This window comes from Notothenia rossii (assembly GCF_949606895.1).
Source record: "Notothenia rossii genome assembly, chromosome: 1".
Lineage (NCBI taxonomy): Eukaryota > Metazoa > Chordata > Actinopteri > Perciformes > Nototheniidae > Notothenia > Notothenia rossii.
The window spans coordinates 86,083,857-86,097,325 of record NC_136912.1 but is presented as its reverse complement, the minus strand read 5'-3'; the positions used below and the strand labels follow the sequence as shown (position 1 = coordinate 86,097,325).

Sequence of the window (13,469 nt, the reverse complement as noted above, 5' to 3'; positions counted from 1 at the left end):
CTGAATATGTGAACATAAAAAAAGGCAATAACAGCCAATTAAAGATATTTTTGTTTCTACCTGTGATAAATGATTTCAGAGATGTAAAAATATCTGCAGTATGCGCACACAGCGTGCTTCGGGGTGATTAAAGTGTTGAAAGAACAGAAGGAAAGCACTCCCACACATTGAAGAGTCACAAGCTGCAGTCTTAGATATATTTAATAAATTAAAGCCAAGGTACAAAAAAAACAATGTACATTTCATACCCCCCCTCCTCCCCTTCTTCATCCACTTCTCTTTCTTTCAACTGTGACAGTGTTTTAGTATCCTAACTCAGAATGACAACACAATACAGACCGAGGATCGTCCAATTATTCTCCTTTTAAATTAGACTGAGGCGCGACGCTCACTCCGGAGCCGAGTCCTGCCTCGGGTCTTTCTGCAGCGTCTTACACACTGGATATGTTTGTCCCCCTGAACCCCGAAACCCCCCACGAAACACACACACATGCTACATGTCTGCAGGCACCTCGGATAAGACAGAAGGATTAGTCTGAGATAAAGTTTAGCAGAGACCACAAGGTACATTTGGACGCTGAGTGTTATTAGATATCAACTGGTCCTGCTGATTCACTAAACAGTGTATTCTACAGTCGTCACATGACTTCACCGATGATGTCTCTGGCATAATGGATGAGCACAGAATGTCAGTGTTATTTCTTTTTGCAAATGCTGAATAACTTTCTCAGAGATGTTACGGTGTGATACTGAAATCTAATCCTTCTTGGTCCTCTCCAAGGCAGTGACCCGATGGATGAATGACTTTTGAGTATTTGCTGTCAATAACAGATAGATGGATAGATGAATCTGCTCAATGATTATCACTGGCTGGTCATTCCAGATGATAAGGAGGTTTGAATAGATGGCTGTGATTGCAGGTGAGCAGCAGAGGTGAGATGATGGACGTGTCTGATCAGTCTCTAAGAAAAGAGTAGTTTAAATGAGTGTGGTGTGAAGAAATGAACCAGCTCTTTGTTAAAAAGACAGGAGGAAGTAATGGATGTGTACTGTAGGTCCAATATAAGTGCACTAAACAAGTGGAAAAAGATACATCTGTGCACACGCAACCTCTCATACGTACGGGTATGAACACACGCACACACTCACATACACAGAAGTGTTCGGCAATAACTGTTAATATGCACACCTTGATTAATATTTTTGCACGATTACAGTGACTAAGCAGTCCTTCGCCGGGATTATAAATCCCTCCAAACGCTCAGTTCCCTTCTCAGTTTCTATCTCCTGCCTCCTTTCACTGCCAGCTACTTTAGATCCATTTTCCCTCTAGCCTTCGCTGTAGGCAGTCCTGCTTTATCTAAGGGACCAATGCATAGAAACCTTTCTACGATGTGAGGAGACTGCAGTTTGACTGGGTGGGGCTGTATGTACATGAGGTACAGCCCTGGTTACAGAGGACAGGGTGGGAAAGCAGACCGTTTATAGTCCAGTGATGTTTTGTATAGCTCTTTCTCTACTCTCCATTAAAGGCATATATAACAAACAGGGAAAAGGACAGATTCACAATGATAATTTGGCAAATGCAGAGATCACAGGGGCATGGTTGGGAGTACATATTGTGTTCATGTCATTTCTCCTGCAGAATCCCCTACTGGCATTGGTCCTTTTCTCTTCCCATTAGCAGCAGCAGGACTGACAACCACCATCTTTCTATATGTGTTTACATATACATTTATATAATTCATTTGATTTATTTCTGAAAAATAATGTCAAGTAGCTACGTACGATACCACTACCAATTTCATATGGATGCTAATCACCAGGAAACAACCTAGGAACCACAGGAAGATCTAGAAAGGCAGAACAAGACAGAGATAGAGGAGGCAGCATGCTGGGGGTGCTGCTCGAAGCTCTTCCAAAGAAATCAGAGGAGAGAGAAACAATCAATCTTATAACAGAAAAAAAATCTGAGCAGAGAGACCAGCCTCCCTAAAGCCACCGGGGATTTAATGTGTGTCCATTAATCCGATGGCAGGTCCGTGCTGGATTGGTTCTATGTCTTGTCCTGCAGCAGGGCGGGGTTTTCTTTACAATCATTCAATGATTTTTGAGAGCTGTGTTGTTGTGGCATCCAGCTGTTTGGCGCTGAGGGGCAGAGGTCACGGTTTGGTGAGAGTTCAAGGGTAGAGTTTCAGTATTCAGCGGCGTACTCTGTACCGTGGAGCCCTCTGCACAGTAGTGTGAACTCCTTCACTATGTCCTTCATCCTCCTCTTGTTCACTCGCTCTCTGCAGGACAGGGGGGGGGGCAGTAAAGAGAGGGGCACACATACACAATTAGATTATGCAAAAAGTAATGTGGGTGAACAACTGGTTTGTGTCATTATCCAATAGAGTGCCTCAGGAAGGAGCGTCGAGTAAAGGTTCCTATGTCTCGAAGTTAATCAAGTACATCTTTTGAATATATATATATATATATATATATATATATATATATATATATATATATATATATATATAGGGCTGTCAAACGATTACAATCTTTAATCAGATGGATCACAGCTTAAACATTTATTAATCATGATTAATCACCATTCGAACTATGTCCAAAATATGCCATTTCTTTATGTATATTGTTGTGGGAATGGAAAAATAAATGAAAGAAGGCGGATATATCCATTGAACATACAGTATGTATGTATGTTTATTATAACATTGTTCTGTGTGTCAAAATGAAAGAAAGCCCACACACCTATCAATCATCAAACCGTGGGGTCTTATTTCACTACGTGTTGATTTCTATCAACACGTAATGTTGTATCGATGTATATAGAGATGTACTAGCTCAAAAGTATTCTCCGTCAGGACTTCCTGCAACAGCACCACGCCGTTAGCTTGATTCTGATTGGCCAGAAGACATTATCAAAGATGCTCTATTGAGAAGACGATCACTACGTGACAAAAGTTTTCAAAACCGTTTCTAGTCTTCGGTATTTCCAGACAAGTGGCAATTTACTCCGCACGAGTTAGTGGACTTTGTTTTGCTTACTTTAACATCATTTTTCATGATGGGGCTAAGCCATTTCTTGGTATGGCTCTAGCCTACCCCAGCCATACCCTGGCGCTGCCACTGGTGGGATGTATGGGGCGGGCCATTCTGCGCATGGGTTAAATATTTTAAAGCAATTCATTAAAAAAAAAAATTACCGCCGTTAACGCGATAATTTTGACAGCATTAATATATATTAGGGATGCACCGAATATTCGGCCGCCGAAAATTATCGGCCGAAAATGGTTAAAAAGGCCCTTTCGGCCGAAAGGGTTATAGCACCGAAAAAATATCACCGAATGTCAGAGAACAGGGTTACGTTGGTAAACTAACGTGTTGTTGTGATGACGTAACCAAAACGCGGCGACAAGCACGGCGCGCGACCATGCTCACGGCTGGCTCACAGCCAACATGTCTGCCGCTTGGAGATATTTAAAAATATCAGAGAAAGAGGCGCGGATTGCGATTTGTAAAACGTGTTCAGCTGACATTTCTCGAGGGGGTGTAACTGCAAAGACTTTCACCACTTCGGGATTACTCCACCACTTGAAATCAAAACACCCGGACAAATATGCAGAGTGAGATCAAATCACAAGCACTGACAGCGAGAGACTGTTCAGCGCTGCCTCTCATGTGCTTGATGAGAAGAGGAACAGACTTATGGCTGATAAAGCAGAGAAGCTACTGTTCATTAAAAAGAACCTCCCACTTTTCCTTAATAAGTAGACAAGGCTGGCTTATCATAAGCTTATCTAGTTCTACATGTCTACTCTATACCCACTTTCCTGAACAATTTTCATTGTGAGTTATAATTCACCATCTCAGGTTATCATTAGGGGGAAATGACAGCAGCACAGTGTTCAATATATTGTACTTTCGGTATCTAAATGATACAATGTTGTTTACATTGCTCATGAGGACAGACCACCTTATTTGCAGATTCTTGAAATTGTAATTTAATTTGTAATTAATTGTGGATTTTGTATCCAGTTTTCACTTTATGTATCTTTATACAATGTTTACTACTTTGCTTATGAGGACAGACAGCCTTATTTACAGATTCTTGAAATTCAATTGTAATTTCATTTGTAAATAGTTACATTCATGTGGATTTATCCAGTTTGCACATTTGTATGCATGCACTTATACTGTAGGTGCATTTGTTGTTGTTGAAGGCCTGGCTGTTACAGTCTTTATTTACACTGTTTTGTTGTAGGCCTACTGGCCTAGATGTTTATGTAGTTTTAAAGCACCTTGGCTTTGTTCTGAATGCACTTTGTTGTAGTTATCCTACAGAGAAAAAATAAAATACACTTGACTAGGAATTAATGTACTGTATGCATTCAAAAGTGCTGAATAAATGTTTTATGGACCCATAATAGTGATTATTATTTAAGTTAAGTTTTGCCATAATCATGTATTTTTCCATAATCAGGCAGCTGAACAACATTGGTAAAAAATGTATACATTATATATATATATATATATATATATATATATATATATATATATATATATATATATATATATATATATATATATATATATTTCTATTAATCATTTTCGGCCTTTCGGCATTCGGCCAACTGTTTCCTATTTTCGGTATCGGCCAAGAATTTCCCATTCGGTGCACCCCTAATATATATATATATATATATATATATATATAAAAAACACAAGCTCAAGAGATTTTAACCACACAACCCTCTTGTGAACTTAAAGCTTTTACTTATAAAAAAAAAGATGGTTGCTAAAAAGTGGCTAAATGAGACTGAAGACATATTCGGAACCCCGAACAGAGGGAAACTCATCTAATCTAAACAAAGTGTAAATATCAAAGTTCTTTGCTACAAAGTTGTTTTTTTTTAAATATAAAAAAAGTTTCAATGGAAACATTTATTTTGCTTACTGAACAACGAACAATAACTTTGCTAACTTCTGTGTTGACCTACCAGAACAACGTAATGCCTGCAGCACTCAATAAGCCTGTAAGTGACAGATGTCCGTCTGCGTTACCTGAGTATCTGTTGTGAGAAGTTATCTTTCTGTGCAGTCGTGACCCGCGATGACGGGAACCCAGGAGGCTGCAGCGCCTCCTTCAACCACACGACCAGTAGAGAGAAGCAGTTCTTGTTCAGAGAGAAAATCACTTCTGCAAACTGGTCCATGAGGCTCCGAGACGCCCCGCCCCCGATGCCCTGAAGAGAGGGGAAGAAATACGACAACAGGGACTTAATTACCGCAGGAAGAGAAGTCGGATGAGCGGAATGCAGCATCAGTGAGATGATGAAACGTTTCTGAGTGAATGTTTAGTGTGGTGCATGCTTCTCACCTCCAGCACAGCCTGCATCAGCAGCTTGCCGTCCTCCTGCATCACCCGAGCCAGAGGAGGCACATCTGAGCAGCGGGGTATCAGTTCAGTCTAAGACAGAAACACAGAATTATCATTCAAAGTTAAAGACGAGTGATTCGTTTAAAAATATGCATATTATGGCAGGATTTCAAGTTGTGTGTGTGTGTGTGTGTGTGTGTGTGTGTGTGTGTGTGTGTGTGTGTGTGTGTGTGTGTGTGTGTGTGTGTGCTCACAAAGAACAAGCATGTTGACTTGACTGTCGGTGCCTCAGGAAATTTGAGTGACAGAACTCCTAGAAGTGGGGAAAAGAGCCAGAAACATAAATGAAATACTGAAGGATGGTGTCAAAACGTTACAGTTTGATCTGAGAAGGACACATTTCTCAGGAACTGTAGCAGAACAGTGTGTTGGGGTGTGTGTCTGTGTAAGCGATGTGCAAACTCACCACAGTGGAACACCGCTTTCACATCAAGACTCTCAGACAAGAACAAATCGGGCTTCCGTTTGAGGGCCTAAGAGGCAGATAAAGGCATTAAAAAGAGCATGTTTGTGATCCCCGACCCAAACGGTACTGCTTCACCACATTCCACTGCATAAGCTCCTTCAAAATACTGCTATCAACAATACCCGCTCAGCCTGGTAGACGGATCTGACAGCAACACAGGACTGAGAGCAGATCTGCCTACCAGGCTACAGTACTCTCTCCGTGTGTTTAGGAACAACTATATGAAACTCATACAGAGATCCTCCAAAGCAGAACTCAGCAGGTATAACAAACAAATTGCAAAAAATCAAACTTTGAAATCATTGGAAACTTAAGTCAAACTAAAGGCAATGATGGTTTAGTTTTTTTTTTTTTTTTAAATCAATTGAATTTGAAACTTAACTTTTTCTTTGGCTGACTGGATTGAATATGCAACAGAAGTGTGTAATTAATTAACATGTGCAGATAAAGAGAAATAATCATCTTGTAATAATGAACTCATTCAGGATGGAGGAGAGGAGAGAGGGAGAGGGAGAGAGATGAAGGTCAGATCTATCCAAAGATAGAAAACAAAGGAAGAAGAATGAAGACGGAAGACAAAAATATAAAACAGAAGAGCCATCAGCCAATTTGTCTGAACCGATTAATATTAGTTGAATATTAATTCATTGGGGCTTTGATTGGCTCGGGGCAGGAATGACTTCAGAGGAGGACTGTGCTCGAGACTAACCAGTCACCTGGGACCCCAATGCAATACTTCACACCATCTTCCAAAAAGTGGCGCATTAACTTATATTTCATCTAAGGCGGTGAGAGTCGTTATGTTTTTTCACGTAACAAATGTGCCCTGATGTTGACTTTACGGAAGTGAAAGGGAAAGTGCTTTAAATAGTCAATAGTTGGCTTAACATGTCCACCTACGAGTAGACACGTTATCTCTTTTATAAGCAGCCTGTTGAGAGGTATTATTAACTAATATGCTAATTAAAAGAAGGATTACACGGCCCTCTGTGACATGTTACAGTCTTAGTTGGATCCAAAGTACTCTCACCAAATGAGACAGCATGTTTACAGAGTAGTGTTATAAATAAATAAATAAATAAATAAATAAATAAATAAATAAATAAATAAATAAATGGTCATTTGTGATGAATAATGACACATCAGGAAACATCTGCTTAATAACACCTTACCACAGCAGTGTGCTTTTTAGGTCATTCACAATTTATAACACTGTTTCTCTCCAATCAGTTAATTAAGTCAGCAAAAGGGGTGATTATAATAATATCCTTATTGTTGTGCTATTACTGTTTAGTATTCTGTCATGAGCGCATCAGGCGGATATGTTTTCAGGTAAACTGAGGACCCTAACTGTACTTTGTGCGGGGGGCTGACTGTTAGAAATAAAGCATTTGAGGAGAGAGCGACGTCTCTTTCTCAAACATCTCCCTCACAGTTCATTCCACTGCCTCGTCTATGTGATGGGACCCCGGAGGGCCCGATAACAAAGAACAGGAAAGAGGTAGAGAGACAGAAAAGAACAGAGAAAACAGGAAGAAATTAGAAAAAGAGAGAAACCCAAAGTGAATGAAATAAGAAACCAAAAACACACCTGAGCTTGGAGTTGCATAAATGAATCAACAATATCAGGATGATCCCTGGGTCCTAAAATATAATAAAGATGAAACTTAAGAAATCATAAGAGAATAAGAATAATATACAAACAGCAACTTAATAGATTCAACAGTCATGTGGAAATAAAAAGAGAACTCAAAAATATTTCATTGAAATAATTCACACGTGAGTAAGGAACGAAGGGGAGAAAGGGGGGGGGGAGGGAGGGGGGGGGCATATGAAGCTTTGGCAGAGACTTGGTAAAACAGACCAACCAAAAACAGAAAACAGGCAGAAGACAAAGACATGGGTCTGTTTGGAGAGAAAGAAAGAAGTAACAAGAGAAAAATAAAAAACCTAAAGAAACAAAAGTGGGTTTGGAGTGGGAACCCAGGAGGCACCTCTGTTACTGTTACAGTTTGGAGGGAAAGAGGCACCACCCCTGAATGAACCCCCCCCTCAGCTCCTTCCCCAGAGGCACCGCTGGCATCAATGTGATCAGACAAGAAGAAACACATTTCCTCTCAGACGGTGCCTCTGGGGTGGAGGTTTCTGTCGAGGGTCCATTCAGAGCCGGTCAGTCAGAGCCCCTTTGCTTCAAAGGTGAGCCCATAGCCATCTGTATCACACTCAAAGATCAGGATATGTTCTGATATCAGTACCTCCCCCCTTGTGCTGGACACGGACTACAAGACTTTTTTAAAGTGTTGCAGAATGATGCACAGTTACAACACACATTTCCTGAAGAAGCTTCTGGACATTTGAGATTCCTGACTTTCAAACATTGGTTTTTTTCTCAGACGCCTTACATGAGATCGTTCACCCCTAAATCAAAAATCAATATTTTTTCCTGGGACATGAAGTGCAATATATCAAGAGACATCTAGAACTTTTGGTATGAGATGTTGGCTAAAGAAATGTCTGCCTTTTCTCTAATATAAGGGAACCAGATGGCACTCGGCCACACCCAGCAGGATGTAGTTCTATAGAAAGAAAATAGTGCCTACATGACACTACACAACAAAGTCATCTTGAGTAATAATCATAATAATAATAATAATTGCTGTTCAGTTTTACCAATGTCTTTTTGGCACCTTTCGTACCATAGAGTTACATCTAGTTCCATTATATTTGAGAGAAGTCCGAAATCTCTCCAGCCGATATGTCCAATACTCTGGACCTCACACCAAAACAATCTAGAGGGAAACAGGTAAGAATAATGTATTTTTTATTTTGGGATGAACTATCCCTCTAAGACTAATGTTGGAGTGACTACCACCCCTGATCAAACAGAGCAAATTGGCCGGCACTGCCATCTTATAATGTAAGTCGGCCAACTGAATAAGCTAGTGGTCTCTGTGCTGTGAATGTCTCCTGCCCTGATACTGTCTACTGAGAGGCACCTGCTCAAAAAAGGAAAAGTTAAGAAGCAGGAGGAGAGGCAGCCAATACTAAACCAGTCAAAGCAGGAAAGGGGGGACAACACAAAGGAAAGGGGGGAGGCAGACAGCGCTGGAATCCTAACCCAAGTTTGGAGGATGAAATGTTATCATCTCATTCATGTCCCTTTTATGTTAAGTAAACATCTAGACTATCCCCGGGGTCACGCACATTGAGAAGCTTCTGATCAACATTTCACAAAATGAAAGACATGTTCATGCAGCCTAAACACTGAAACAGTAAATCCAAATAAATAAATAAGCAAATAGTAGACTGGTAAACATGGAAAACATTAGTCTTGACAATGATTTAATCAATGCTTATCAGTAGTAACGGAACACTCAGCATTGATAAATTGATCAGTTGAGACTTTTGATACTTCAAAAACATCAAGCAGACGAACAACCTCCATTATTGAGTAATGAGAGCAAACATTTAAAGGTCGACTGTGGCAACAGAGCCCAGTGACCTCCAACCTTTTGTATCCTATTCTGTGTCTGAAAAAGCATCATCGCGTCGGTCTTCAATCGCAGAAACAAATGTGAGTATATCGTCATAATAAACAACTCTGATTTTAAGCAATCTGTTTATAATTGTTTACAAATGTGTTGGATGCTGTAATGTCAAATATGACCAGAATTTTAAAAAGTACCACAGATTTCAATACATTTGACAGTTTTCACACTCCCGCCCCTGCTAGACCCCCTACCTTGCTGGAAGATGGACAGCGTTACCGAGGTAACCAGTTCAAACAGAGCCTTGATGGGTGGGAAGTGGTCTGTCTCACTGGCAAAGATATGCACCATCTGAAACAGCAGGACTTCAAATCAGACACTCGCTGAGGTCACCGGCACACACTATAGGAAATCAGACTACGGCAGGAAACCATAGGTGGTCTTTACATGCACTGCAGAAACCTGTGTTACAGAGACTGGTCTGAGTCATATTTTTGTGTGAGAAATAAGAGGTGAGTGGTTGCTCTGTGTATTCAACTGTAGATCAAATATGTCAAGTACTAAACAGCTGTAGAAGAAGGCACTCCACAATTCATTTACAATCATTCAAGTATTGCAGTGGTTAAATAATCACTGTTTGCCTCTTTGTAACTCGTATTTTAAAGTGGCAGGATTGCCTTCTTGTTAAATATGTTTCGAGGGCATTGGTGATTCAGAAATCTAAATTTTGCGCCCTGCACATTTTTTATTGTCATAGCGTTTGGACTGAAGGCACAGTGAGAGAACAAGCTCTGAAGTGAGTGCCCAGTTTTTTGTGTCTGAATTTGACAGATAAGGTTCCTGTTCAGCTGTGGAAACAGATTTATTATAATGTATTTTTTCAAACATCATTTCCAGTTTGGACTTTTGATTGAATTAATCTGAGTCCAAAGATCATGAGCTACAATCCATGTGTACAAGAAATAAGGTTTCCCTAGCATTAAATCTTCCAGTGTAGATTATGTGGACAAACCAATGATGCTGGAGAGGACTGTCACAATACATACTGTAACTGTGAATGAAGTTTTATACTGTATCCTCATTAACCTTGGGCTGACTGGCGCTTAGCTGATTATCTCTTACGCAGTCCTCTCTGTATGTAAGAATTCAAGGATGATTACTACTGTTTATCTGTGTGTGTGTGTGTGTGTGTGTGTGTGTGTGTGTGTGTGTGTGTGTGTGTGTGTGTGTGTGTGTGTGTGTGTGTGTGTGTGTGTGTGTGTGTGTGTGTGTGTGTGTGTGTGTGTGTGTGTGTGTGTGTGTACCTGTCGTGTGAGGTCGAGGGCTGGGGCCTGGGGAATGGTACTGTACATCTGCCCAAGCATCTCACTGAGCTGAGACACCATGGGAGCAAAGTCGTGGAGAAGAGTCTTCACTGACTTCTCAAAAATGGCACACACCGCCTGAGGGACAACATGAGATCGGCTTTACTGAAATGTCATATCTTATTATGTGGGCGGATTTATTTCAAAGAACAAAATACAAACAGAGTTCTGCCAGTACGTGGATGCACGTGACGAAGACTCACCTCTACGACCTGCGAGTCGTTCAGCCACTTACCGAGTACCGTCTGTATGAGGGCAAACACCTGTTGCAAAACCACCACCACCTGAAAACACAAAGTAAAACGCTTTAACAGGAAGGAAAAGACAGTCCTAAATAAGCAGTAGCATTTAGCATTTACACATGAGTGCATGCCTATCAGCAGAATGACTTAAGACTATGGTTGAGTGAGAAAGCACCGTCATCCCTCTAACCAGCGATACTGGGGGGAGGCGCTCACATTGCTCCGAGCAGCACGTGCACCACTGCATTTCATCACTATCAGACTGCAGTGTGCTGGGTTACGAAGCCTTTAAAGCGGCAAAAGACAACTTGTCAACGTCCCGGAGGAAATGTATGACTTCATCTAGCTACTTTCGTCGGAACAGGGCGTACTGCAATTTGTTTTCAAGGGCTTTTTGCCGTAAATCGTTCATTCATACCCAGTGGGAGACAGAGTGGCATAATGAAAGGGAGGTCATAGGGAACCAATCCAAACCTAGGTGTTGTTATAATTACACAGCCCTGAATCATTGTGAATTCAACATCAACTCAATTATTATTATCATCATAAGTTAAAGAAAACAAGTTCTATTGCTACTTTTAATTAAACATAAGGTAAATATCTATCATCCATAGATTCAGCCTGACGATGACACGACGATGACAATGACGAAGGAGTGTGATTACTGACTGGGTTTGGTCCTGGTGGAGGAGGGGCAGTTTTGACAGCTGGTGCTGAGCCGTCTGCTGACTCATCGTCCTGCTTGCTGATGTCGAGCGTAGTGAAGAGGTTGGAAAGCAGCCCCAAGATGTGGATGATTGCCAATTTATTGGAGGGATTGGGCTGCAACAAGAACAAAAGAAACTGATTATTGGAATTGTCAATTTGTTCTAGAAAATCTTTGCTTTCACTCGAAAACCAGCAGTCACCAGGCAGCTGTTTCAACAATGTGACAGAAAGAAGGTAATTGCTCATTGTCATACCAGCGATGACATTCAGTGACACCTCAGGTTAATTAGGTTTTCACTAGCAGTCTTTAAATCACTGCTCTGTCTCCATGGTGATGTTACAGAGCCAAACGACTACGAAGAGGACTCTTACATCAACATCTCTCCTTACAATGCTGATGTTGTTCCTGTACATTCGCTCTAAAACAAGAACAGTGTGTGCAAATTTAGAGTGACTTCATCTGTGTTCGCAGGCAGGCCCGGTCATTCCCCCCATGATGTAATGTAACCCGAGGGTCTCCGCCACTAGGTGCCACTAGGTGCCACTAGGTGCCACTATTTGCCTCCAGAGACACAGCACCTGATTTCCTAGTCTGATGTAATGCCAATACATAACAAATCTAGACAATAAACAATAAGAGGGAGAAAGTCTGTAAGGATGGTTGAGACAGTATGTGTGTGTGTGTGTGTGTGTGTGTGTGTGTGTGTGTGTGTGTGTGTGTGTGTGTGTGTGTGTGTGTGTGTGTGTGAGACAGGGACCGACACAATTAGAGAAACTTCATCTAAGCTGATATCCATGTCCACCCCGCCTGAAGTCTTTACTGATGTCAGAACAAGGGATAAGGAGAAATTATTTTTATAACAATATATCAAAACGGTGTATTTTTAGATAATATTAGCTCCACATCTGAACCATCCAGAGATGTGGCTGTAATAGAACTGACATTTAGAAAAGGGTAAAGCATTTTCTTTTGCATGTCTTGGTGCATGCACGTGTAAAAATGACCTACTCTAAGTGTGTCTGTTTTTTCTGAGTTCAAATAGTCTTCCCTGCTGTGCTGTGTGCGTGTGTGTGAGAGAAAGTGTGTCTTCACTTCTTCCATGTGAGTCACTAGCCCATGGTGCAGGGTCAAATCCAATCTGGTCCCGCAGAGAAATGTTCCACTGCAGTGTCACCAAACAGAAACAAGGCCTGTTCCTATTGGCCAGAGTCCAGCTGGGCTAACTCGGTTTTTGTGTGTGAGTGCTGTTACATGTTGTTCAGTGTACGCACCGTCTCATCTGCTAGCTTCTCCAGTTGCTGAATGTAGGGGGTGATGAGAGAGTGCAGGTTTTTCAGGATGTCTTCCACAGGGAGAGCGGAGAGCAGGAAGCCGAGCGCCTGCATCAGCCACATACACTGACTCGTCTGCGAGAAAACATGATCGCAGGTTAACCTTCAAGGAGGCCGTGAGCTAATTGGGATCGTTCAGATGTTTTGAAGTGAGGCCATCTACCGTCGGTAATTCACTGACTTTGAATAAGTAGCAAAGACAACCCCACTTCAAGCCATCCAGACACACCTTTTGAAGTGATTTCACAACACATAACATGTGTACTTTAAACTACAGGCTGGAAACATGTAACACAATTCTTACAAAGAAGAAAGTGAATGTGAGAGAACACACTCACCTTGTGGATCTGCTTTATAAGCACCTCCTTGATAGAAAAGAGAAAGTCAGTGTGACAGTTCAATCATTTTGAAAGCACAACAAAGCCA

General features: G+C 41.2%; 1 protein-coding gene across 3 annotated transcripts in view; it reads right to left on the bottom strand.

Annotated features, from left to right (window-relative positions):
• Nucleotides 1-183: 183 nt before the first annotated feature.
• LOC307020098 (importin-13-like) overlaps nt 184-13,469 on the bottom strand; it is a 37,521-nt gene continuing 24,235 nt past the window's right edge. For 2 of the 3 annotated variants that reach the window (XM_079651238.1, XM_079651239.1), the window contains exons 12-23: nt 13,382-13,408; nt 12,984-13,118; nt 11,673-11,825; nt 10,965-11,045; nt 10,702-10,839; nt 9,652-9,748; nt 7,501-7,553; nt 5,850-5,916; nt 5,638-5,696; nt 5,384-5,473; nt 5,068-5,249; nt 184-2,291 (exon numbers count right to left, since the gene is read on the bottom strand). In XM_079651238.1, the coding sequence (XP_079507364.1) occupies nt 2,195-2,291; nt 5,068-5,249; nt 5,384-5,473; nt 5,638-5,696; nt 5,850-5,916; nt 7,501-7,553; nt 9,652-9,748; nt 10,702-10,839; nt 10,965-11,045; nt 11,673-11,825; nt 12,984-13,118; nt 13,382-13,408 (1,179 nt within the window). In that variant the 3' untranslated portion in view covers nt 184-2,194. Of the gene's footprint in view, nt 2,292-5,067; nt 5,250-5,383; nt 5,474-5,637; nt 5,697-5,849; nt 5,917-7,500; nt 7,554-9,651; nt 9,749-10,701; nt 10,840-10,964; nt 11,046-11,672; nt 11,826-12,983; nt 13,119-13,381; nt 13,409-13,469 lie in introns of those variants that run through there. The other variant, XR_013802773.1, reaches the window with a different exon arrangement.